This window comes from Rhincodon typus, chromosome 22, assembly GCF_021869965.1.
Source record: "Rhincodon typus isolate 14 chromosome 22, sRhiTyp1.1, whole genome shotgun sequence".
Taxonomy (NCBI): domain Eukaryota; kingdom Metazoa; phylum Chordata; class Chondrichthyes; order Orectolobiformes; family Rhincodontidae; genus Rhincodon; species Rhincodon typus.
Window position 1 is genome coordinate 4,739,127 of NC_063353.1, and position 23,808 is coordinate 4,762,934.

General features: G+C 42.1%; 1 protein-coding gene across 3 annotated transcripts in view; it reads left to right on the plus strand.

The window, feature by feature from the left end:
- bhlhe41 (basic helix-loop-helix family, member e41) overlaps positions 1-23,808 on the plus strand; it is a 34,790-nt gene that overhangs the window by 6,499 nt on the left and 4,483 nt on the right. The window contains exon 1 of one of the 3 annotated variants that reach the window (XM_048610468.1): positions 23,274-23,335. The exons of 1 other annotated variant lie outside the window; for it this stretch is intronic. In XM_048610468.1, the coding sequence (XP_048466425.1) occupies positions 23,320-23,335 (16 nt within the window). In that variant the 5' untranslated portion in view covers positions 23,274-23,319. Of the gene's footprint in view, positions 1-23,273; positions 23,336-23,722; positions 23,790-23,808 lie in introns of those variants that run through there. One more of the 3 variants, XM_048610471.1, reaches the window with a different exon arrangement.

Below are 23,808 nucleotides of genomic sequence, written 5' to 3' on the forward strand. Positions count from 1 at the left end.
GAGATAGGGAGGGAGGGAATGTGTGAGGGAAGGGGAGAGAGGGAGGGAGGGAATGTGGGAGGATGTCAGAATGAGGGCGAGTGGGAATGTGGGAGGATGTCAGAAAGAGGGCGAGTATGTGGAAAGCTGTGAGAGGGAGTGGGAGAGAGAGATGGAGAGAGTGTGGAAGGCTATGTGAGAGACAGGGAGTGTGGAGGCTGAGGGGGAGAAGGGGAGAGGTGCAGGAGGCTGTGAGAGAGAGGGGGAGAGACTGCGGGAAGGAGTGAGCCAGATTCACACTCATATTTTTATTCCTCGCCCTCCCCATATACTATCCCCAGAGCAGGCTGGAAGAGGAGAAACTTCCCACAGAGGGCTAACCTGCTTCTGAGCCACACTTCCACTATGAATTCTGCTGAATTATCATCAGAGGCTAGCCAGAGGCGAACAGTGTCAGTCTCCATTCAACTCAACTCCGTAGTGTTGGTGCTAGTCCCCAACTTCTTCCCTGGTGTTCAAGACCTGGGGTCCAGTCTGGCTCGCTCAGTCTCTGCTTCTTAACCAAGATGGTAAAACAAGATCTGCTGCCTGGCACTATTTTAATAGCTAGTTTCATTAATTATTTATTAAAGGATCAATTTGTTGCTTTGAATTCAAGTTTACCGTTATGTCAAACCTAATCTTTCTGAGCTCAGCTCATCCACCCTCACCCTGAGTAAGAGAATAATTGAAATGGAGACTCCATGTGAAAGGCTTCGACAAGTCTAGACCAGATGGTGGAAGTCACAGGTTTGGAAGGTGCTGTCTTAAGGATTTTTGGTGACTTTCTTGTACCATCTTGGTACACACTGCTGCTACTGAGTGTCTGTGGTGGAGGGAGTGAATGCTGAAAGTGGTGAGTGGGGTGTCAATCAAGTGAGCTGTTATTCTATGGATAGTGTTGAGTATGTTGAGTTTTGCTGGAGTTAAAAGGGTGTTGGTTAGTTTGGATAGCATGTCTCTAACGTAGGGTGATGCCAACAGTATGGGTTCAATTCCTGAACCAGCTAAGATTACCATGAAGGACTCTCCTTCTCAAATTTGCCCCTCACCTGTGGCATGGTGACCCTCAGGTTAAACCACCACCAGTTTTCTGTCATAAGAGAAAAGTCCTATAGTCAGGTCCAACTATGGTGACTTTACCTTGTTGGAGTTGTACTCATCCAGGCAAGTACAGCACAGTCCATCACCCTTCTGAATTGGAGCCTTGTAGATGGTAGACAGACTTTGGATAGACAGGAGGTGAGTTATGGAGTCATACAGTCGTACAGCACAGAAACAGACCCTTCACTCCAACCAGTTCATGCTGACTATAATCCCAAACTAAACTAGTCCTACCTGTGTGCGCTTGACCCATATCCCTCCAATTAAAAACCAAAACAAAACTGTGGATGCTGTAAATGAGAAACAAAAACATAAATTGCCAGAAAAGCTCAATAGGTCTGGCAGCATCTGTGGAGAGAAATCAAAGTTAACGTTTCAGGTCGAGTGACCCTTCCTCAGAACGTTTTGTTCCATTTCCCTCCAAACATTTCTTATTCATGTACTTACCTAAATGTTTTTTAAATGTTGTAACTGTACCTCCATCCAACACTTCCTCTGGAAGTTCATTGCACACATGAACCACTCTCTTTTGTAAAAAAAATTACCCCTCATATCTTTCTAAAATCTTTCTCCTCTCACCTTAGAAATATCCTCCCTAGTCTTGAAATGTCACACTCTAGGGAAAAAACACCTGCCATTTGCCTTATCTGTACCCCTCATGATTTAATAAACCTCCTACACTCCAGTGAAAAAAGTCCCAGCCTATCCAGCCTCCCTTTATAACTCAAAGTGTCCATTCCTGGCAACATCCTGGTAAATCTCTTCTGGACCGTCTCCAGCTTAATAATATCCTTCCTATAACAGGGTGACCTGAACTGGACACAGTACTCCAGAACAGGTGTCCTGTACTATCCAGAGTTACTCAGCTCAGAATTCCCAATCTCTGACCTGCTCTTCTAAACACAATATTTATGTCACTGGTGCAGTTCAGATTCTGGTCAGTGGTAACCCCTAGAATGTTTTTAAGAGGTACATATTTAGTAGAAGCCAAATCATGTGATCAGCTCCTCACTTGCTGAGTTTAAGGTGATTAGTTCACCAGTTATTCTATAGGGGGCAGATTTCTTATTCATGCGCAGCATTAAGTTGCCTGTCCACAAGTGGCATATGGGGTTATGTACAAGAAGTTCCGGGATTGGAGGTGGCTGTCAGGGCCCTGGCTTTTCCTGACCCTGAATAGTGTGGTCGTTCAAAGTTGACGGATGTGCCTTTTCACAGGGAGCTTGTCAGACACTTCCTTGTCTGCCAGTCTGTGATCCAGAGGATATCTGCTGATAGTTCAGGGTTGCACCGTGCAGGGCCTGAGCTGGAAGATGGACAGTAGGTGGATCGAATGTGGAATGGGTAAGTGAGGGGCTCAGGGATGGTTTCCAGCAGCTCATGACGTTTTGTCAGTTTGCAAGTGCAAAGCAATGTTTGAGAGCCTGAGAGGCCATGGGATGGGGTGTTCTGTGGAGGACTCTAGTCATAATTCTTATTGTTACACTCAGTTGACTGTTAGTGGGCGATGTGTGTGTGATGATCTGTGCTAGAGAGTTGCACAGTATTGTGCAGTGGAGTACAACAGGGTAAGTGCTGTAGTACAGAGTGTCATGACAGCAGTGTCCCATACAGATTCAACAAATTTGATCAATGGGTTATTTCTGGTTTTGACCTTCGCTGCTCTTTTCTTCAGATGTTCCAGAAAAGACAAAATTCTATTGAGATTACATTGAGTTGGGATCCTGTTTTAGTCTCTAGCCATCCATTGAGATATGCGAGTCTTTATGTGGTAGGGGTTTGATGAAGGTCATTCAATTGAATTTCAACATGGGAACATGGGCATTTACATCTTCTGCTTATTCTCCCATTCAGGCAATTTTTTTGATTGACCTGTGATTTCATCCAATTACCTGCCTTTATACCATATCCCTTCATACCCAGAACTGCTCACAATACTCCATTTGTGATTTATAAAGGGTATTATAAGGTTGATTCCTAATCCCTTGTATTCTAGCCACCTAGATATGAAAGCCTACATTCCATGAGTCTTTTTAATTACTTTCCATGTGAAAAATCATGAGGGGCACAGATAGGGTGAATAGCAAAATCTTTTCCTTAGGGTAGGGGAGTTCAATATTTTTAAGGTGAGAGGGGAAAAATTTAAAAGGGACCTGAGATGCAACGTTTTCCCACATTGGGAGGTTTGTATGTGGAGTGAACTGCCAGAGGAACTGGTAGTTGCAGGAAGAGTTACAACATTTAAAAGACATTTAGAAAGGTGCATGGATAGGAAAGGTTATAGTGCCAAATGCAGGCAAATGGGACTGGTTTAGGTTGGGAAGTTTGGTTGGCATGGATGAGTTGGATCGAAGGATCTGTTTCCGTGCTGTTTGACTGTATGACTCTATAATTAAGCATTTTCATCCTCTGTTTTTTCTAGTGTGTCGTATTTACAAAGTGCCCTATTCTGTCCGTTTTAGGTCCAAATTGGATGACCTATGTTAAGACTCGCTTGCGACAGTTTTACTAATCTTTTTATAATCTGATCCTTCCATCTACATGCTTTCTGTGCTGCTTGTTTTTACACCATCAGTAAATGGGGTTGTGTGGCTTTCTGTCCCATCAGCTAAATATGGTCCCAACACAGAAACATATGGGACATTTCCAGAGAAATGAGGGGTGAATTGGCTGAGATAGATTGGGAATTTAGATTTAGAGATGACACGTAAGCAATGGCAACATTTCAAGAAATAATTCACAGGTATCAATGAAAGATATCAAGTTCCATGTAATGCAGCCTTGGTTATCCTGAGAATATAGGGATTGTATTAGACTAAAGCAGTGTAATATTATCAAAAAGTGGAGTATGCCTGAGTACAGGAAGAGTTTTCAGAAATGAGCAAAGGATTATGGTTATGACCAGGCAAAGAGGAGGAGAAATTGACTTCCTTCTTCTTAATACACTATAAGTCATTCAACACTTTTTTCTCATATCTTAACTCTATCACATTCCAATTAAAACATAGCTGATTAGAAATAAAAAGTGATAAAGGACAGAGAGAGAGACACACACAGAGAATGCAAGCCTTTCAATTCTACTTTTTTTATTTTGGCCTTAAGTATGATGTTCCGTTGAGAAGCTTAACATACAGATGAATGAAGTATCTGGATATCATCATATGACCAAGAACCACACTCACTCTGCATTGTAGTACTCTAGACACTGCTTGTATTTGGTTAGCTATAAGTAAACCTATCAGAGATCTTCAATGAAATTGAATCAACATATTACTATTGTATTACATATAGATAGTACAAGAGTATACCTAAAATTATTAAACCAATTTTTTTTATATTCCTCTATTCTATCAAACAAGCTACGAAAGTATAATCCATTAGTAAATTCCTGAGTCTAACTTCATTGTCTCTCCAAGCTAAATATTCCACAGGCAACTTTTCATCTCTTAATATATGAACAATTGTGAAGTAAACAGGATGTGAATTTTTTGATACTGACTTAATTGTCTGACATCCTAATTGTAATAGCAGCACTGAAACATTCCTGCATATTAATAGCATCTGAAAAAAAAGATATACTGTACTCCCTAACATGACCTAGAAGGCCATGGATCTTCTATCTAAATTCATGCTTTTTGACTAAAGTTTAATCAATGGTATATTTGCCTTTACTGCAAGTAAGAATAAGAGGTTGTACTACAATTGTACAGGACCTTCATGAAAACACACTTCTGATGAAGGGTCTAGGCCCGAAACATCAGCCTTTCTGCTCCTATGATGCTGCTTGGCCTGCTGTGTTCATCCAGCCCTCCACCTTGTTGTCTCGGATTCTCCAGCATCTGCAGTTCCTACTATCTCTTGGAGTAACATGTACAGTTTTGGTCTTCTTATCAAAGGAAGAATATACTTTTCTTGGAGGGAGTGCAATAAATGTTCACCAGAATGATTCTTCGCATGATAGGGCTATTTTATGAGGAGAGATTGAATGAAATAAGCCTCTATGGTCTGGAGCTAGAAAAATTGAGGGTGATTTCATTGAAACATGTATAGTCCTGAGGGGTTTAACAGTCTAAATGTTGAGAGACTGTTTCCCTGGGCTGGAGATCTAGCATTAGGATTCATAATTTCAGGACAAGGGACTGGCTATTTAGGACTGTGATGTGGAAAAAGTTGACACTCAGAGGGTTACAAATCTTTGAAATTGAATAGTAAATCAAGTCTAGTAGATTGTCTAGTCAGCCCTGTAGATCAACAGCCGATAAGTATAGTCAAACTGAGATGGATAGATTTATGGGGTCTAAAGGAATTAAGGAATCTGGGATAGGACAGGAATATGGAAGATGAGTAAGTTCATTAAGTCATTTTATTGAATGGTGGAGCAGACTTAAGGAACCATGGAGTTTACTCATATCCTATATCCTACATGTTACATTAAGTTGCTCCTGGTGTATGTCCTGGCTTCCTCTTTCTCACAGTTACTCTGTTCCCCACTCTTTCAATACTTCAGTCACCCTCTTCCCAGTTGCACTCTTTTCCTGTTCATGGTTTCTCATGGTTGCCTTTCTGTCCGTTCGCCGCTCACACACTTCCAGCCGTGCTCCTGCTATTCAACGGCTTCGTCCATTCACATTTTCAAAAGGTTGTTACCTGGGCCTCTGATTAGCTGCCTTTACGTAAGTATGATACATGTGACAAAGAATCTCATGCCCTACCAGCCTGGGTGATACAGCGTGGAAGAAAACAAAAAAATATTGAGTGAGGCAGTGGAACATCGGGAAAAGTACATCGGAATGTGTTCATGAACTCCTCCCACACCTGGCAAGACATAATTTTTAAACGTTTACACATTTGTCAGAGGTTTGTGTCCATGACGGAGTTAATCTCTTCTCATTAGAAGAGGAATTTCATACTCCCCTTCATATATTTCAGAAGTTGTCAGGGAGTTCGATTCTATTTCTAGATTTGATGATTCATTGGGAGTGCCAAAATGTAACAGCATATGGAGACTGCATCGTGACAAATGGTGCAGTGTGGTAAGTTACATAGTGAGTGAGACATATTGATTAACTCATGAGCTGATGGGTTACGCTGGGGATTTCAAGTAACAGTGAATTTTAATGAGTACTTTAATGTGCACTGTCGCTTTATTAATGGTAGACTGTAATTTTTTTCTGAAGCCTGTTGCATATGCATAGCATGTTAACAGATCAGCGGAGAATTGTTCCCTGTAACTTGCAGGGCCTATGTTTGAGGTGTAAGTGAACTTGTCACCGACATTTGTCATGGTGGCTCAGTGGTTAGCACTGCTGCCACACAACACCAGGGACCTGGGTTCAACTCCACCCTCGGGTGACTGTTTGAGTGGAGTTTGCATATTCTCCCTGTGTCTGCATGGGTTTCCTGTGGGTGCTCTGTTTTCCTCCCACAGTCCAAAGATGTCCAGGTTCGGTGGATTGGCTATGCTAAATAGTGTCCAGGGATGTGCGGGCTAGGTGGATTAGCCATGGGAAATGCAGGGTTACGGGAATAGAGTAGAGGGGTGGGTCTAGGTGGGAAGCTGTTCAGAGGGTCTGTGTGGACTCGATGGGCCAAATGGCCTGCTTCCATACTGTAGGGATTCTATGATTTGGTTTAGCTGGTGCATTGTCTAGGGGGAGTGGGGGGTCAGTTAGCTCAGAGTGAAGCCAACAGTGTGGGTTCAATTCCTGCACCAGCTAGGTTACTGTGAAGGTATCTTCTTGTCAACCTCTCTTCTCACCTGAGACCTGGTGACTCACAGGTTAAACCACCACTAGTCATCTCTCTCTGATGAGAGAGCAGCCCATTGATCCTCTGGGGTTATGGTGACTTTACCTGTCACACGGGGATCAGGGAGTGGTGCCAGGAGTGCAAAGCACAGATAAATTTCAAATGCTTCCAAGCATTGCTCTTATGATGCCCATCTAGACCAACAAGCTGAATTTACCGAAGCACCCAACCAAAAAAAAACAAGGGTATGATTTCACTCTTCATAACTTTTGCTTAAACAACTTAATTGTAATCAATCTATTTTAAAGCTGAATGGTTATGCAAATTGCATTCAGTGATAACTATTATGATAACTTTAGATGGCAGATATAAGAGAAATAGATCTCATAGATTTACTACAGTCCACCCAGCAGATATGCAGCTTGATTCAGCCAAAAAGTCCAGAATAACTTTTGCCTATAGAATTCCACCTTTTGTCAGGATTAAACCCGTTTTTTAATTTATATTCATCAGTTGTGGGTGTTGCTGGCTGGGCCAGCGTTTATCGTCCTTATCCTTAGTTGCCCTTGAGAAGGTGGTGGTGAGCTGCCTTCTTGAACCGCTGCAGCCCATGTGCTGTGGATTGATCCACAATGCCCTGAGGGAGGGAATCCCAGCAACAGTGAAGGAACAGCAATATATTTCCAAATCAGGATGGTGAGTGACTTGAAGGGTAACTTGCAGGGGGTGGTGTTCCCATGCACCTGCTGTGCTTGCCCTTCTAGATGGGAGTAGTCATGGGTTTGGAAGGTGCTGCCTGAGGATCTTTGGTGAATTTCTTGCAGTGCATCTTGTAGATAGTACACACTGCTGCTACTGAGCGTCGGTGATGGAAGGAGTGAATGCTTGTGGATGTGGGGCCAATCGAACAGGCTGCTTTGTCCTGGATGGTGTCAAGCTTCTTGAGTGTTGTTGGGGCTGCACTCATCCAGGCAAGTGGGGAATATTTCATCACACTCCTGACTTGTGCCTTGTAGATGGGTTTGAAGAGTCAGGAGGTGAGTTATTTGCTGCATGATTCTCTCAATTTTGATGTTATGTCCCAGATCTTAGTAAGGAGGGCTTTGCAGGGTCAGCAGGGCTGTGTGTGCCATTATCATTTCCACTACCTAGGTCCATGCCAGGTGGTCTGTCCATGTTCCTTGCTTTTGAGATACATTGTATCATGATTATTGCAACTGCTGGGCTATTTTAGAGGGCAGATAAGAGTCATTGTTGTGTGTCTGGAGTCACATGTAGGTCAGACCAGGTAAAGATGGTAATTTGCTTCCCTACAGGACATTAGTGAACCACATGGGTTTTTCCAACAGGCTTCATGGTCATCATTAGACTGCAAAAAAATTCAATTCAATATTTTTTATTAATTTCAAATTCCACCATCTGCTGTAGCAGGATTCAAAACCAGGTCCCCAGAACATTACCTGGGTCTCTGGAATAATAGTCTCATGATAATGCCATTGGGCTAGTGCTTCTTCCCAATCCTCAGTTGAAAGCTACACCCAACAAACCCAAGTTCTATTGCAACACTCTTCACCAAAGATGGTGCGAATTAGGTGGATAGACCAATCTAGAGTAGGCTAGGTGGGTTAGCCATGGGAAATGCAGGTTTTCAGGGATAGGGTAGGGCGTCTGGGTCTGGTGGGATGCTCTTTGGAGGGTCAGTGCAGACTCAATTGGTCGAATGGCTTCTTTTCGCACTGAAGGGATCCTATAATTCTATGACTTATTTTTTCATTTGTGGGATGTGAATGTCGCTGGCTGGGCCTGCATTTATTACCCATCCCTAATTGCCCTTGAGAAGGTGGTGGTGGTGGTGAGCTACCTTCCTGAACTGCTGCAGTCCATGTGCTGTGGGTTGACCCTCAATGCCATTAGGGAGGGAATTACAAGATTTTGACCCAGTGACACTGAAGCAAGTCAGGAAGTTGAGTGGCTTTGAGGGGTCTTGCAGGGAGTGGTGTTCCCTGCATCTGCTGCCCTTGTTCTTCTAGATGGAAGTGGTCGTGGGTTTGGAAGGTGCTGTCTGATGATCTTTGGTGAATTTCTGCAGTGCATCTTGTAGATAGTACACACTGCTGCTACTGAGTGTTGGTGGTGGAGGGAGTGAATGTTTATTGATAGAGATAACACAGTGTGGAGCTGGAGGAACACAGCAGGCCAGGCATCATCAAAGGAGTAGGAAAGTTGACGTTTCAGGTCGGGACCCTTCTTCAAAAATTTTATTGATTGTTTATTGATGTGGTGCCAATCAAGCGGGTTGCTTTGTCCTGGATGGTGTCAAGCTTCTTGAGTGTTATTGGATCTGCACTCATCGAAGCAAGTGGGGAGTATTCCATCACATTCCTGATTTGTGCCTTGTAGATGGTGAACAAGCTCTGCAGAATCTACTCTACTTTACACATGATGTTACTGATGCTATGGATGCACCAATATTGTCTTCAACAAACAGAAATAATTGCAGCCTCTAGGTATTTGCAAGGACTGTGTCATTTTGTCTTTGTGCCTTTAAAAACTGTGCGGGGTAAGGAGAAAGAACTGTTTTCAAAAAACAGTATTTACTGGGATGGCTGCATAATTTCACAAGGAATTCAACACCTGCTCTAACTTATTGTGTGCATTTTTTGTGGCCGTGGGCCCCTGCAATGTGCAGATGATCAGAAGTCAAGGAGTTGTTACAAGAGAAGCTGATTGATTCTCAGCTAATGGAGCAGGGTTGGAACTGGAAACAGGTTATAGAGACACATAGAGAGAAGACACAGAAGGGTGTGCAGTTGTTCTCAGCAGAAGCTGCCTGTTCTCTGCAGTAAAACAATACGCAGTTTAAACTTGAAGGATACCAGTTTCCTTTCTTGTAACAGTTGCCATGAGCTGTGGCTTTTGATTTGATAAATCACAGACATTTTCCAAGTGAATCAGTCACTCTGTATGCCTTACTTAACACCAAGGGCATGGCTAGTTGACAAAGGATCATTTTAACATCAGGAAGCGAAGATCACTGAACTGGCATTTCAGTTTTTTTCAACCTCTGTCAATAATCTATTATGTATATATGTGTGTGTGTGCGTGAGAGTGTGCATGCAAATGTTTGTGTGTGTATTTATAAAGAGGTTAGAGTTTCAGTTAGTAGCCTTATATGCCAATGGTTTATATCTGTTTACTTGTTGATATAGTCAAATCACTTGTAATAATTTATAATTTTTGTTTAGAAACCTGCTCTGTGTTTTCTGTCAACCTTGATTAGAAGTGAGATAAATTAGGGTACTGTGCATTCCTTAAAACAAAAACACAACTTTAGCATTTGGCATGACTCCATATTAGCAAGACACTATCCCAGTGGGTAATAACAGTATTTTCCTAAATCCAGCTCCTAGTTCCAGTCTCCACCTTCAGTTTGCCAGTATTGCACCACTGGAATCTTAGCATTAATGGCTCTGCTATCTCTTTTAATCTGATTTCAAGCAGTGACAGTTTCCAGAGAACCCTGAGATTTCCACTTCTATTTCAGTTTTTGATTTCCTGGAAACTTGAAGATTCCCTTTAAGTTAAGTGCAGTTTCTGTTTCTGTTCAGTTAAGGTCTGCCTCAAGAGATACAAATTCGTCAATCACAGATTCCATCAGCAATGTGATCTTTACATGTAAATGGCTCAATTGTCTAGGAGCCAATCCTCAATGTGCAACGAGAGGTTCTAAATGTCTCTGGATGGTTGGAGCTGCCTGCCAAGTTTTAATAGTACAGGCAGGGGGCAGCCATGTTGGGGCCTGTATCTGCCTTTCTAATTGAGGTAGTAGCTTTGGAGGAAGCGATGGCAGTGGACCAAGGTGACATAATGACTAAATGACAAGGGAAGGACCCGTGCTTGTGCCAGTGATAATTGACCCCTTGATTTATCTCAAAGAGAAAATTATATGAGCCCTGTGAGCCAAGATTGTGTGGGCTTGCCAGAAACTTCAAGATGGCACTCAGAAGCACCCAGGACTCTTAACAAACTCCTGAAGAAGCCTAAGGAGCCATTAGCTGGTGGTAGGCGTGTTTCCCACTCTCTCCTTATCCCCAATCAGCCCTTGTCAAAATTCAAAACCATTCTGGAGACATTAGCATCCAGAGACCACTTCTTGGACCACTATTTACAGAGCCAGTCCCGTCCAGAACAGACCCATACCCTGCTGCCTTTTGTAATCCCAGCCTAGATGCTAGATGTGGTGTGGAGGTGCCAGTGTTTGACTGGGGTGGACAAGGTCAGAAGTCATACAGCACCAGGTTATAGTCCAACAGGTTTATTTGAAAACTGCAGAGTAACCTTCAGCACATAGGAGATGAAAATGGCAACATGTCAGTGTTATCAAAGATGGACCCAGAATGGGGCACAAATTTAATTCGAAAATTAATCTATCACATCACTACCTGATGACATACTCAACATGGCAATGTGCAAAAACAGTCATATGATTGATTACACACACTAGGAAGGTGGACATCATTGGTGAAGTTAATCCCTCATTGCTCTCAACTGCATGGTTTGCCAGTTTTCATACAACAGTTTAGGGTCAACTACAGGTATTCCTCCTATAACGTGATATTTGCGTTCTTGTGTGACCTTGTGTTATAGAAAATCCCATTATAGGGAAATTGCTATACCTGTGCAGTAGAAAGATGGCATTATCCAAACAGCTTCCACTATTCATCAGTCCCATTACAGCCAATTTATGTTAATGAAACGTGCATTATAGTAGAAATACCTATACACTGATATGGGCCTTGAGTCAAGTACAGGCCAGGTAAAGAAGGCATGCTTGACACCTTCCAGGCCAATAGTAAACCAATTAGGTTTCTATCTTCAGTTATAGTAATCTATTTACATGTGTTATGACATGCATCCAGAGCATTTGAGACTTGAACCCGGGTCCTCTGTCTCAGTGGCCACAACAGCACCCCAATGCGGTTTTTGTTCCAGTTTCAAGGTCTGCTAAGATCCCCACCTGATACGAATGCTAATTATTAGTGACAGTAATTAATGACCTTAATATTAATGACCTATGAGAGATCTAACCAAAGATGATCAAATCATCTCCAGTTTTTTTGTGTGTTTATTAGACAGTGCATGCAGTAAAATTTTGCTGTGAAGAAAGTTATTTTTAATTCCCACTCATGTAATGACCCACCAGCATGTTATTTATTAAATCATCTTTCATGAAGTCTTAAATTTTGACAGCAATGTTTATTACACAGGGAATCTGCTTCTCATTGTAAGATTAACATCACTTGTTCAGGCTCATATAAGCATTACGACTTAATGGCAAATAATCACACTTAGAACAAAGATCAATACAGTACAGGGGCCCTCCAAGCCTGTGCCGGCACATTTTGCCCTTTCATACTGAAACTGTCTTCACTTACAGGATCCATATCCTTCTATTCCCTTCCTATTCATGTATTCGTTCAGGTGTTCCTAGAATGCTGCTACTGTGTCTGCTTACACCACCTCCTCTGGCAGTGTGTTCCAGGAACTAACCATCCTTGGTGCGAAAAACTTGCCTCGCACATCTCTTTTGAACTTTACCCCTCTCACACCTTGAACCTGAGTCCCCTAGTAACTGACCCTTCCACCCTAGGAAAAGGCTCATACTTTCCACTCTATCCATGCCATTCACAGTCTTAAGTTAATTAATGTGCTGTGAAAAATATTGCTTCTGCTGTCTTAAATTACAGTTCATTATTTTCGCTAACATTTGCATGAGATTTCTATGTTAAAAGTGCACTAGTTGTAGTACAGATGGACCAATAGGAAATGAATTTTATTATATAAGTGCAAATATAAGATTTCATTAATAATTGACTGCCTTTACCCTGACTCGAAGTCCCATTCACCCACAACCCTTGTGCTTGCTAATCTACATTGGTTCCTGGTCTCCAAATGCCATAAATATAAAACTTTGATCCTTGTGTCCTGGTTCTTTCATGGTTTAGTCCCCTCTGGGTTTCTGCAATCTCTTCCAGCCCTACAACCATCTGAAAACCTGGTGTTTCTCCAGCTCATGGCTCTTCCACATCCCAACTTGCTGTGCACCACTACTGGTAACGAGGTCTTCACCTGCTATGTTCTGAAATTCCCTCCTTAAACTAAATCACCTCCCCACCATCTCTCTTTAACGTGCTCTTTTAAACTTAAGTCTATTGGTCTCCAGTCTTAGTAACTTCTTGACTAGTTTTCTTTATTTGATTATCCTGCTGTGAAACTCCATGGGATAGTTTACTGGAATAAAGGTGCTGTGTGAATGTTTGTTTTATTGTATGGTTTGTGTCCACATCGATAGTTAAAGAAAAGACAAGGTTAATAAATGCCTTCAGACTCAGCTAACTTATAATGCTATTTATTACACATTAAGACTAAATAGTACAATGCATTGTATTCAGTGACATACCAAGCTCTAACCTTACTGATACATTGCTGAATTCCATAAATGCTATCACCTAATGCTAGCCAATCTATTCCACATGCTTCTCTGCATGTTTCTGACATTCACACAGTTAGACTCAGGATTCTGTCTAGCTCTCCCTGTGTTTCAGAACTCCATCCATTCTGTGCTATTTATGCCCAATGAGGATCAGCTCGAGGACATCGCCACAAGGTTGCTCCAGAGTTCAAATGGCCTTATGCAATAACATTCACGACTCCAATAATTCAACTACTGAATGTATTCTATTAATGATATCTTATAACATATAAGGTATTTTAATTTAACAACCCAAGGCACTTTACAGGAACATTATCAAACATAATTCAAAATGTAGCCAAATAAGGATTCTTACTAAATTCAGGTTCCACCATCTGCTATGTCAGGATTTGAACCTGGGTCCCAGGAGCATTAGTTAAGTTTCTGGATTAACAGGTCCAGTGATACTACCATTAGGCCATCACCTCCCCAGTGGAGTGTATTTTTCTGTCGTAGAAAATACATGAAACCTGAAGAAAGCCAGTTATCTTCTCCCACTTGTGGGTTACCATTGACAAGAAACTCAATTGGACTCACTACATAAACACATGGCCATAAAAGCAGGTCAAGGGCTAGGCAACGTTGCAGCAAGTTACTCTCCTCCTGACTCCGTCTGTCCACCATCTACAAGGCACAAGTCAGGAGTGTGATGGAATACTCCCCACTTGCCTGGATGGGAGCAATTCCAACAACACTCATGAAGTTTGACACCATCCAGGACAAAGCAGCCGCTTGATTGGGCCCACCTCCACAAGCATCCACTCCCTCCACCACCGAAGCGCAGTAGCAGCAGTGTGTCCTGTCTACAAAATGCACTGCAGAAATTCACCAAAGATCCTTAGACAGCACATTCCATACTCATAATCAGTTCCAACTAGAAGGACAAGGGCAGCAGATACATGGAACAATGCCACTTGCAGGTTCCCCTGCAAGCCACTCGCCATCCTGACTAAGAAATATATTGTCGTTCCTTCACTATCACTGGGTCAAAATCCTGGAATTCCCTCCCTAAGGGCATTGTGGGTCAACCCACAGCAGGTGGACTAGCTCACCACCACCTTCTCAAGGGCAACTGGGAACAGGCATTAAACACTGGCTGGCCAGTGAGCAATGCCGACATACCACAAATGAATTTAAAAAACTGCATCCCTTTCCAAAGGTCCGAAGGCTTCTGGGAATATCATCCACACCCACAAGCCATTCAGCTCCCAGGAGCCAATCCCATAATTGTTGGCAGGCCAATGGCTTTTGTCATCGACAACTGGTCACCTCTCCACAGACCAATCAGCTACTTGTTGCTGGTGGAATCTTACTTTGTACGCAGCCCTGATTCTCGCCCATCTGCAACGTGCCTCCTCCACTGCTTGAACAAAGCAGCCATATAAACAACACTTACAATGAGTTTTGGTTAATTTTTTTTGAAAATTACAGTAAATCATTCCACATTCCTTATTGTTTAAACCAGTTCTTTTCCCACTTCAGTCTACGATCTAGAATAGAGAAAAACAAAAAGTTACAATCTTTACACATCATATGGGTATCTAAACCTAACTGACTTTTCTATTACTTAATCTTAAAGATACTCCCTTTAGCTTAACTTTAGTCTGCTCTTATTATCTGACTTTTACTTATCCCTGGTGCTTCTCAGTTAATCCCTTCATAATCTCCCAGTTCTTGGACCTTGCTCTGCTCCTGGCCGCAGAGATCTGTGAAAGCAAAACAGCAGAGAAAAGAAAGAAGACTGCCCTCTCTCATTTCACTTAAATCCCACACTTACCAAACGGCCATACACTTTATTAAATATTTTATGCCTCAGCTCTTTCCAAATGTGCTCTTACACACAACTGAATGGCTTTTCTTTTTACCCACCATCAAGTTTCTAATCAATTAATTTGCATACAAAGCCTAACAAGGATGAAAGTATTCATTTCTCAGTGTTACTACACACCTCTGGAGCCGGAAGGGCTTGAATCTGGGTCCCCTCACTCAGAGGTAGGGACGCTATCACTGTGCCACATGCATGCCTCAGGTAAACATTACTATTTTTTATATGTATTCATATATATTGCTCTTATACACAATTGAATGTTTTTATTCCCATCTGCAATTCACCTCTGGTATTTTTTCATCTTCTATCCAAGAAATCATCCATAGTTTCCAATAGATTAATTTACATGGAAAGCCTGTTAAGGGCAATGTAGACCATCAAAGGTGAAGGAGTGGCAGAGAGAGAGTGAGGTGGCCAAATTAAAATGGAGGTGGAAGGGGAAGAGATTATTTTTACTTTCCTCAGACCTACAAGAGCCTTAACTGCCTATCAAATAATTGATATTATCAAAGAACTAGCAGCAATTAGATAATTATTGAACCCTGTCTATATATCTGGATGGATGACTCTGAATTAAAATGGCTAAGATTATTGATGTTGCAAGCAAAGTTCAGGTGTTATATCTTTACGGAATCACAATATTTTCACACTGCAGAAGCAGGACATTCAGGTGGCTCTCCAAATGAACAATTTCTTTGATTCCATTCTCTTGCCTTCTACCCATAACGCTGTGCATTCTTCCTTTACACGTGACTGTAAATATCCTTTTGAATATTTCAATTCAATCTATCCCCACCACAATCTCGTGCAGTGTAGTCCAGACCCTAACCACTCACTGGGTGAAATCACTGTTCCTTGTGTCAATTTTGTTTCTTTTTACTTCAAATCTGTGCCTGCTCATTCTTGAAGCTTCCATTAGAGGGAAATTTCTCCTTATCTATTCTGTCCTGACTCTTCAGGATTTGGAATACCTCTACCAAATCCCCTCTCAGCCTTTTCTTCTCTTCCTTGCACATCTCCCCAATTCTTGCTGGTCTGCATTAGCCCTCTGACCAAAGCACATTGAACTTCAATTTCTCAAACTCCTATTCAAATGCCTCAGCACCCTCACCCCATCCTTTCTATGGCAACTTCCTTCAGCCTCATTTCTTCTCCAAATCCTACAGTGCAGTGACTCTGCCCAGTCGCACCAATCTTTCTTCACCCTGATGCACAAGGAAGCTTTTGTCTAATTTACAATTGGAAGCCAGATTTATCCAGATGCTCCAGATCCCTTACCACATTGATGCATTTTTTTTTTGTATTCATTTATGTACATGTCACTAGCTAGGCCAACATTTATTGCCCACAGGGCAGTTATGAGTCAACCACTTTGCTGTGGATCTGGAGTCACATGTAGGCCAGACCAAGATGACAGATTTCCTTCCCTAAGGGCATTAGTGAACCTGATGGGTTTATCCAACAATGGTTGATTTCTTTTCTTATTTAACCCAAATTCCACCATCTGCCCCAGTGGAATTTGAACCCAAGCTCTAGAACATTACCCGGGCCTCTGGATTAATAGTCGAGCAATAAAAGCACTAGGTTAGTGCCTCCCCTTGGTCCTTAACTGTTTCCATGCTTTTTGTTCCTGTTGTTCAGTTATCAACTTCCCAGCAATAGTCTGGGCTCTCCAGAAATTAAAATGTTAACCTCTTGGGAATTGCTGAGAATATCCTGGAAGGAAAATTGTATGTTTTGTTTGAAGAAAGAGTTTTTTTTGTTGTTTTCTTTAAAGATTTTAATTCATTAGCTTTAAAAATATTTCAAAGGGGAAAACTGTTGTTCAACAGAAGATCATGTGATAAAACATTCAGGAATACATCCAAACAGTGTTGGCAGTCCAACTCACCACTGACTCTGGGAGCTTAGTCTCAGCATTATCTACTCTTTATTTAACAGTCTCTTGCTGCCTTTCACTGGTTCAAACCACCTGTTGTCTTTCCTGATCCTAAAGTGTGATTGTAAATAATGTTCTGCATTTACTTTCTCCACACAATCTTGAAAAGCAGCATCTCTAACAGTGCAGCCTTTGCACTTAACTCAAACCCCTTGGACGAGGGATCAGACTCAAGATTGGTGCCTGAATATCTCCCTTTGTGTTTCACGCACCAGACTGGGCACAATGTTCAAGGGATGATCTAACCAGAGGGTTGTGCAGTTTGATTGTATCTTGACTCATAACTTCAAATTTAGCCTCCTCTTCACATACAAAGATAGAAATTGCTGGAGAAACTCAGCAGGTTGGGCAGCATCTGTGGACAGAGGAATTGGGTTAATGTTTGGAGTCTGGTATGACTCTTCTTCAGAACCATCTTCATATCTTCCTCTTCACTTCCCTCTGTAGTTTTAAAATGTTTTGTTTTTTAAACAAATTTTCAAGTAGCCTTTCTAATCTCTCTTTCTGCTGCTTAGCATCCATTCCCTTACATTGTACGAAACACCTTTAAACATTTTATATCTGAAACATCGCTACAAAACAGACATGAAGTTGGAGCTTTTCATCCTGCACCTATCAGGATTGAAAGACAAAAGAAAAATCCATTCTGGAGAGGAAATAACTATTTATACAGCATGAGAAGAGGGTGCTGATTATTTCCAATATGAGTGGGATGGTTATGCAGCAGGAACTGTCCAGTCGATCTTAGTTTACTCATTAAACTTTGAGCCAAACAAGTCCATTCTGATTTGCCAGGGCATTGCCATGGGAATGAGGTTGAGATTGTCTGTCTCTGCAGCCCTTTCCTCACTGATGTGTTTTAAAAATTATATATTACTGGTGCTAAACAGCCGAAAACTGCTGATGAATGAATAAAGTGGGAAATTTCTTCAGGTTACATTCGTCTCAACTTTATCATCTCCTTTTCAAATAGTCTCCTCTGTTCAGCCTTGATGTACCTGAATCACTAAATTGCTGTAGGAACTGCTGCACATAGGACAGCACTGTGGCTCAGTGGTTAGCACTGCTGCCTCATAGCACCAGGAACCTGGGTTTGATTCCACCCTCAGTCTGTGTGGAGTTTGCACATTCTCCCTGTGTCTGTGTGGGTTTCCTCCCACAGTCCAAAGATGTGCAGGTTAGGTGGATTGGCCATGCTAAATTGCCCATAATGTTGAGGGATGTGTAGATTAGGTGGGTTATAGGGGGATGGGTCTGAGTGGGATGCTCTGAGGGTCAGTGTGGACTTGTTGGGCCAAAGGGTCTGTTTCCACACTGATGATCATAATTGAGCACAGGCAGGAGCTGGCCAATTGCTCTTTGCTTGCATTAATCATGTTTGCAATAAGCCGTCATAACATCCTTCTGCTTGGACTCCGATCTATTAAATGAAGAACTTTAACAAACACAGTAGATGAAAACCCACATAATAAGCAAAAGGACTGTTTAGAATTAATGGTGGAAATGCTACTAGTTTTAAACAACACAGTAAAACTATCACATTTTAAAGTAATCATGAACACATTATTTATGGAAATGAGTTTATAAGCTTACAACATGTTGTAAACATGGCATCAGCCAACTGTGAGAGCAGTAGGTGGATCAGAGTTATACTGCAAACGATATTAGTCTATCTCCAATTGGAGCAAGTACAGTTTGTACATGCTTACAACTCCATGCCTTCCACAAATACCCGGGGACTTTTGACAGGAGAAGTATCTATTTCCTACGTTTGAAAAAATAATCCATACAAATGTCTCAAAAAATGGCACGTTGCATCTGACTGAAGGTATAAACAAAATTCAAAATAGAGGTTTCTTAAAGGAGGTCTCATACTTGTCTTAGCTTTCATGCCCCTGAGTAAGGGAAGAGGACCTGGCTCTGGATTTCGCTAAAACCTTCTATACCCATGGGCAATTTACAATACAGTATGTAAAGCATACTAAAAACATGGTGGAAAGTAATGGACCTGCAAAAGATTGGTAACTAATTAAATAATCAAGAGAGAATCTCGCCATTACTTTTGACATTGCTTTTGATATTATCATCACTGAATTCCCCAATCAACAAGCCTGGAGGCCACCATTGACTAGAAACTGAACTGGTCTAGCCATATAAAACTGTGGCTGCAAGAGCAGGTCAGAGGCTAGGAATCCTACAGTGAGTAGCTCACCTCCTGACCCTGCAAAACCAATCTGCCTCGTACAAGGCGCAAGGCAGGAGTGGGATGGAATACTTCCTACTTGCCTAGATGGGTACAGCTCCCACAACACTCAAGAAGTTTGACAACAATCAGAGCAGAGCAGCCTGCTTTGTTGGCACCACATTCACAAACATTCACTCCCTCCATCACTGAAGCACAGTGTGTACTATCTGCAAGATGCACTGCAGAAATTCACCAAAGATCCCCAGGCAGCACCTTCCAAACCCACGACCACTTGCACCTAGAAGGACAAGGGCAGCAGCTACATGACAACACCACCAACACTCCCATCGAGCCACTCACCATCCTGACTTTGAATTATATCGCTGTTTCTGCAGTGTCACTGGGTCAAAATCCTGTAACTCCTATCCAAACAAAATTGTGGGTCTACCTATAGCACGTGGGCTGCAGTGGTTCAAGAAGGCATCTCACCACCACCTTCTCAAGGGCAACCAGTGAGGGGCAATAGATGCTGGCTCAGCCAGCGACACCCATGAAAGGGTTAAAAAAGGGGAACATAAGAAGGATAGCATCCTGAGGGAATTTGACAGGCATGTTGCTGAAATGGTGTTTTACCTGTAGAACTACAGGACACAGTTTGAAAGTGAGTGGTTCCCCCACTTACGATGAAAATGATGAGACTGCTTTCTTTTATAGGGTAGAAGGCCTTTCGAACTTGCTACCCCAGACAGCAGTGGAAGCGAGGTCATTGAGTAATTTTAAGGTGGAAGTAGACAGATTCTTGACTAATGAGTGAGTCAAAGATCATTGGTGTTGTTAGGAATGTGGCACTGAGGCCACAGTCAGAGCATCCATATTCACTGGTGAGGCAGGCATGTGGGGCCGAATGGTATACGGTCCAAATTGTTTGTGTATTTAAGATAAATGACTCAGGTCACACATTCCACATTATAAGGGCTCCTGCATGGCTTCTAGTCTCTAACCAGAAGGGAAATGTCCCATTTATCTTTCTCTGATTCAAATGATCTAAATGGAGAATAACTTCAAAATACTTTGGTGCAGAGGGATCTGAGTGTCCTTGTGTATGAATTGGAGAAAACTGGCATGCAGGCACAGAAGCTAATAAGGAAGGCAAATGAAATTCTAGCATTTATTGCTAAAGGAATTGGGTACAAAAGTAGCAAAGGGTTGCTATAACTGTACAAGGCACTAGTGAGGCTGTGCCTGGAGTGTTGCATACAATTTTGGTCCTCTTATTTGAGGAGGGATGCAGTTGTATTGAAGACAGTTCAGAGGATGTTCACTAGATTGATTCCTGAGATGAAGCGTTTGTCTTCTGAAGTGAGATTCAGCAGTTTAGGCTTATACACTCTGGAGTTTAGAAGAACTAATTGAGGAGATCTAATTGAGGTTTATAAAACACTAAAGAGAATTGACAAAGTAGATATAGGAAGGATCTTTCCTCATGTGGGGCAATCTAGAATGAGAGGTCATAGTTTTTGGATAAGGGGTAGCAGACTTATAACAGACTTGAACAGAAATTACTTCTCTCAAAGGGTCATGAATCTGTGGAATTCCTTACACCAGAGTGTGAAGTGGATGCTGTAATATTGAGTAAATTTAAGGAGGAGGTTGACAATTTTTTATTAGTAATGGGTTGAAAGGTTATGGAGAGCAGACAGGAGAGTGGAATTGAGGCCAAGATGAAATCAGTCATGATTGTATTAGATAGCAGAGCAGGAGCGAGCAGCTGGATTACCTACTCCCGCTCCTAATTCTTGTAGAGAAAGGATGACCCTGCAACTGAACTCCATCAGCCATCATTCTGCCCACTCACTCAGTCTGTCTATATCCCTTTGCAATGACATTTTGTGACTCCTAACTACAAATGTGGATATATAACTCTCTATTCCTTCATTTCAACACATTAATAAAAGCTGAGGGAGCAGGCAGCAAACATCAAAGCCCATTGCTGTGATTGAAAATATCTTTAAATCTGTTAATTTATCCCTGTAATTGATTACATTTACCAGGATGTTGTCGGGATGGAGGGGTTGAGTTAGAAGGAGAGGCCGGATAGGCTGGGACATTTTTCTCTGGAGCACAGGAGGTTGAGGTTTATAGAGATTATAAAATCATGAGGGGCACAGATAAGGCAAATAGCAAAGGTCTTTTCCCTAAGGTGGGGAGTTCAAAACTAGGTGGCATATTTCTAAGATGAGAGGAGAAAGATTTAGAAAGGGCATGAGGGTCAGCTTTTTTTCACAGAGAGTGGTTCGTATGTGGAACGAACTTCCTGAGGAAGTGGTGGATGCAGGTACAGTTACAACATTTAAAAGGCATTTGGATAAGATTATGATAAGGAAATGTTTGGAGGGATATGGGCCATGCGCAGGCAGCTGGGACTAGTTTAGTTTGGGATTATGTTCAGTGTGGACTGGTTGGAATGAAGTGTCTGTTACTGTGCTGTATGACTCTATGACTATTATTTTACATACATTATGGTTGGTATTTAAAAATGAAACAGTGAACATGGAGCTATTGTTACAGGCAAAAGAAACTTTGAAGCAAATTTGCTTGATTGCAGTTTAGGTGTGCTTGTAACTTCACTCGGAATTGAAAACCAACAACTTAACTTTTAATAAAAGCAACACAATGCAGATGCTGCAAATCTGAAATAATGCAGGAGAAACTCAGCAGTTCTGGCAGCATCTGTCAAGAGAGAAAGAAGGATTTACTATTTCAAGTTCAACTTTATCTTTTAATCTGCCAGATTCTCCTAATCTTTACCCACTTTGCTGTTCATTCTCTTTTATATTTATTAGCCAAAAATGTGCAGGGTGCAACTTAGTGATTCTTGAGCTTTCCTAATCGATCTGATTCAGAGATGTTAGTACACACCTATAGAACAGGTGGGTCGTGAACCTGGATCTCCTAGCCCAAAGGTAGGGACGCTACCGCCGCACCATAAGAGCCCTACTTCAGTTATTCTCAACCCCGCGTCACACGACTTTAACACGCCATCAGCACACCGTCTTCCTGAACGGTTACAACAGCCGGTGCGGAGCTGCACATGACAGCATGACTGAGCAACATACCGAGTTCACGTCAGGGCTCTGTCCTGAACTAACTCAAGCTGTCCCAGAGATAGCAGGAACTGCAGATGCTGGAGAATCTGAGATAACAAGGTGTAGAGCTGGATGAACACAGGAGGCCAAGCAGCATCGGAGGAGCAGGAAGGCTGACGTTTCTGATGCTGCTTGGCCTGCTGTGTTTATCCAGCTCTACACCTTGTTATCTCAAGTTGTCCCAGTCCGTCCATTCCTAGAAATTATTATTGCCTTTTATAACTACTTCAAAGTGACCATTCCACAGACGTTAAGGTGACACAGTAACAAGCTGCAATTTTAATTAGTACCTACGCAGTATTTAAATTTCTCCTCGGTTACCCCTTAAGAAAACGAGTCTGGGCATCATATTAGACAGTGTTGCTGTAAATAAAATAACGGAATATTTAATTATGGAAATTGAGCGTGGATGTACGGGCACATAGTGGAGGTGAATGAAGTTTGTGGACTGTTGGAAACATGATGGGACTATGTCTTGACCTACAGGGAAGATTCCAGATTCTGGCTCTGAGTTCTGGCTCCGTCTCTGTGCTAACGTGGGTGTGTGTTGGATATAAAACGTAACTCATGCAGCTGGACTTCTAGCAGCTATGAGCACACTGTTTGCCCTGATACTGCTATTGTCATAGTCACACGGAATTAAACCCGTGGTTGGGGGATTGTATTATTTTTTGTTATAATGATGGAGAAATAATGGGGGGTGGGAGAGACAGAGGATGGATGCATATTCTCCCATCACACTGACAGCGTTTGTTGGCGAAAAGGCGCTTATAGGATGGAGTCTGCACATTGGTTGTGCAAACAGCTGACCCACTGTGAATGACCCTTTGCACTAGTAAGGTTCCCCTTAAACAACCCTGCTGTGCATCATTGGGGGGGGGGGGGGGGGGGGAGTGTAAGAGATGGCCTTTCTTTGGATAGAGTCAAACTCCAATGCTTGTTTTGTTTTCTTGATATGTTGCTGTACAGAACTAAATTGCATTTGTGACTCTATTTATACAAAGATTTTTGTTTTGATATATTTCTGAAATAAAACAAAGTTGAAACGGAGCTCCGGCGTGCAAAACATTCGCGTTTGCAAATGGGTCATGGTCTGTACAATAAATTATTGCCTCTGTTTATGATGAGGGGAGTGGAATGCGCTTTTGCAAACTGCTTTCTTTTAAAGTAACTTTTTTTTTACAAGGAAAGCACCCTTTCTAGACTCCCCGAGTAGTGAGGCAGAGCTACACTCAGGCATACAGCAGCACAGTCACGGGTGCATACTGAACACATTGCAAGCTGCCAAGGTTTATGTAACAGAAGGTT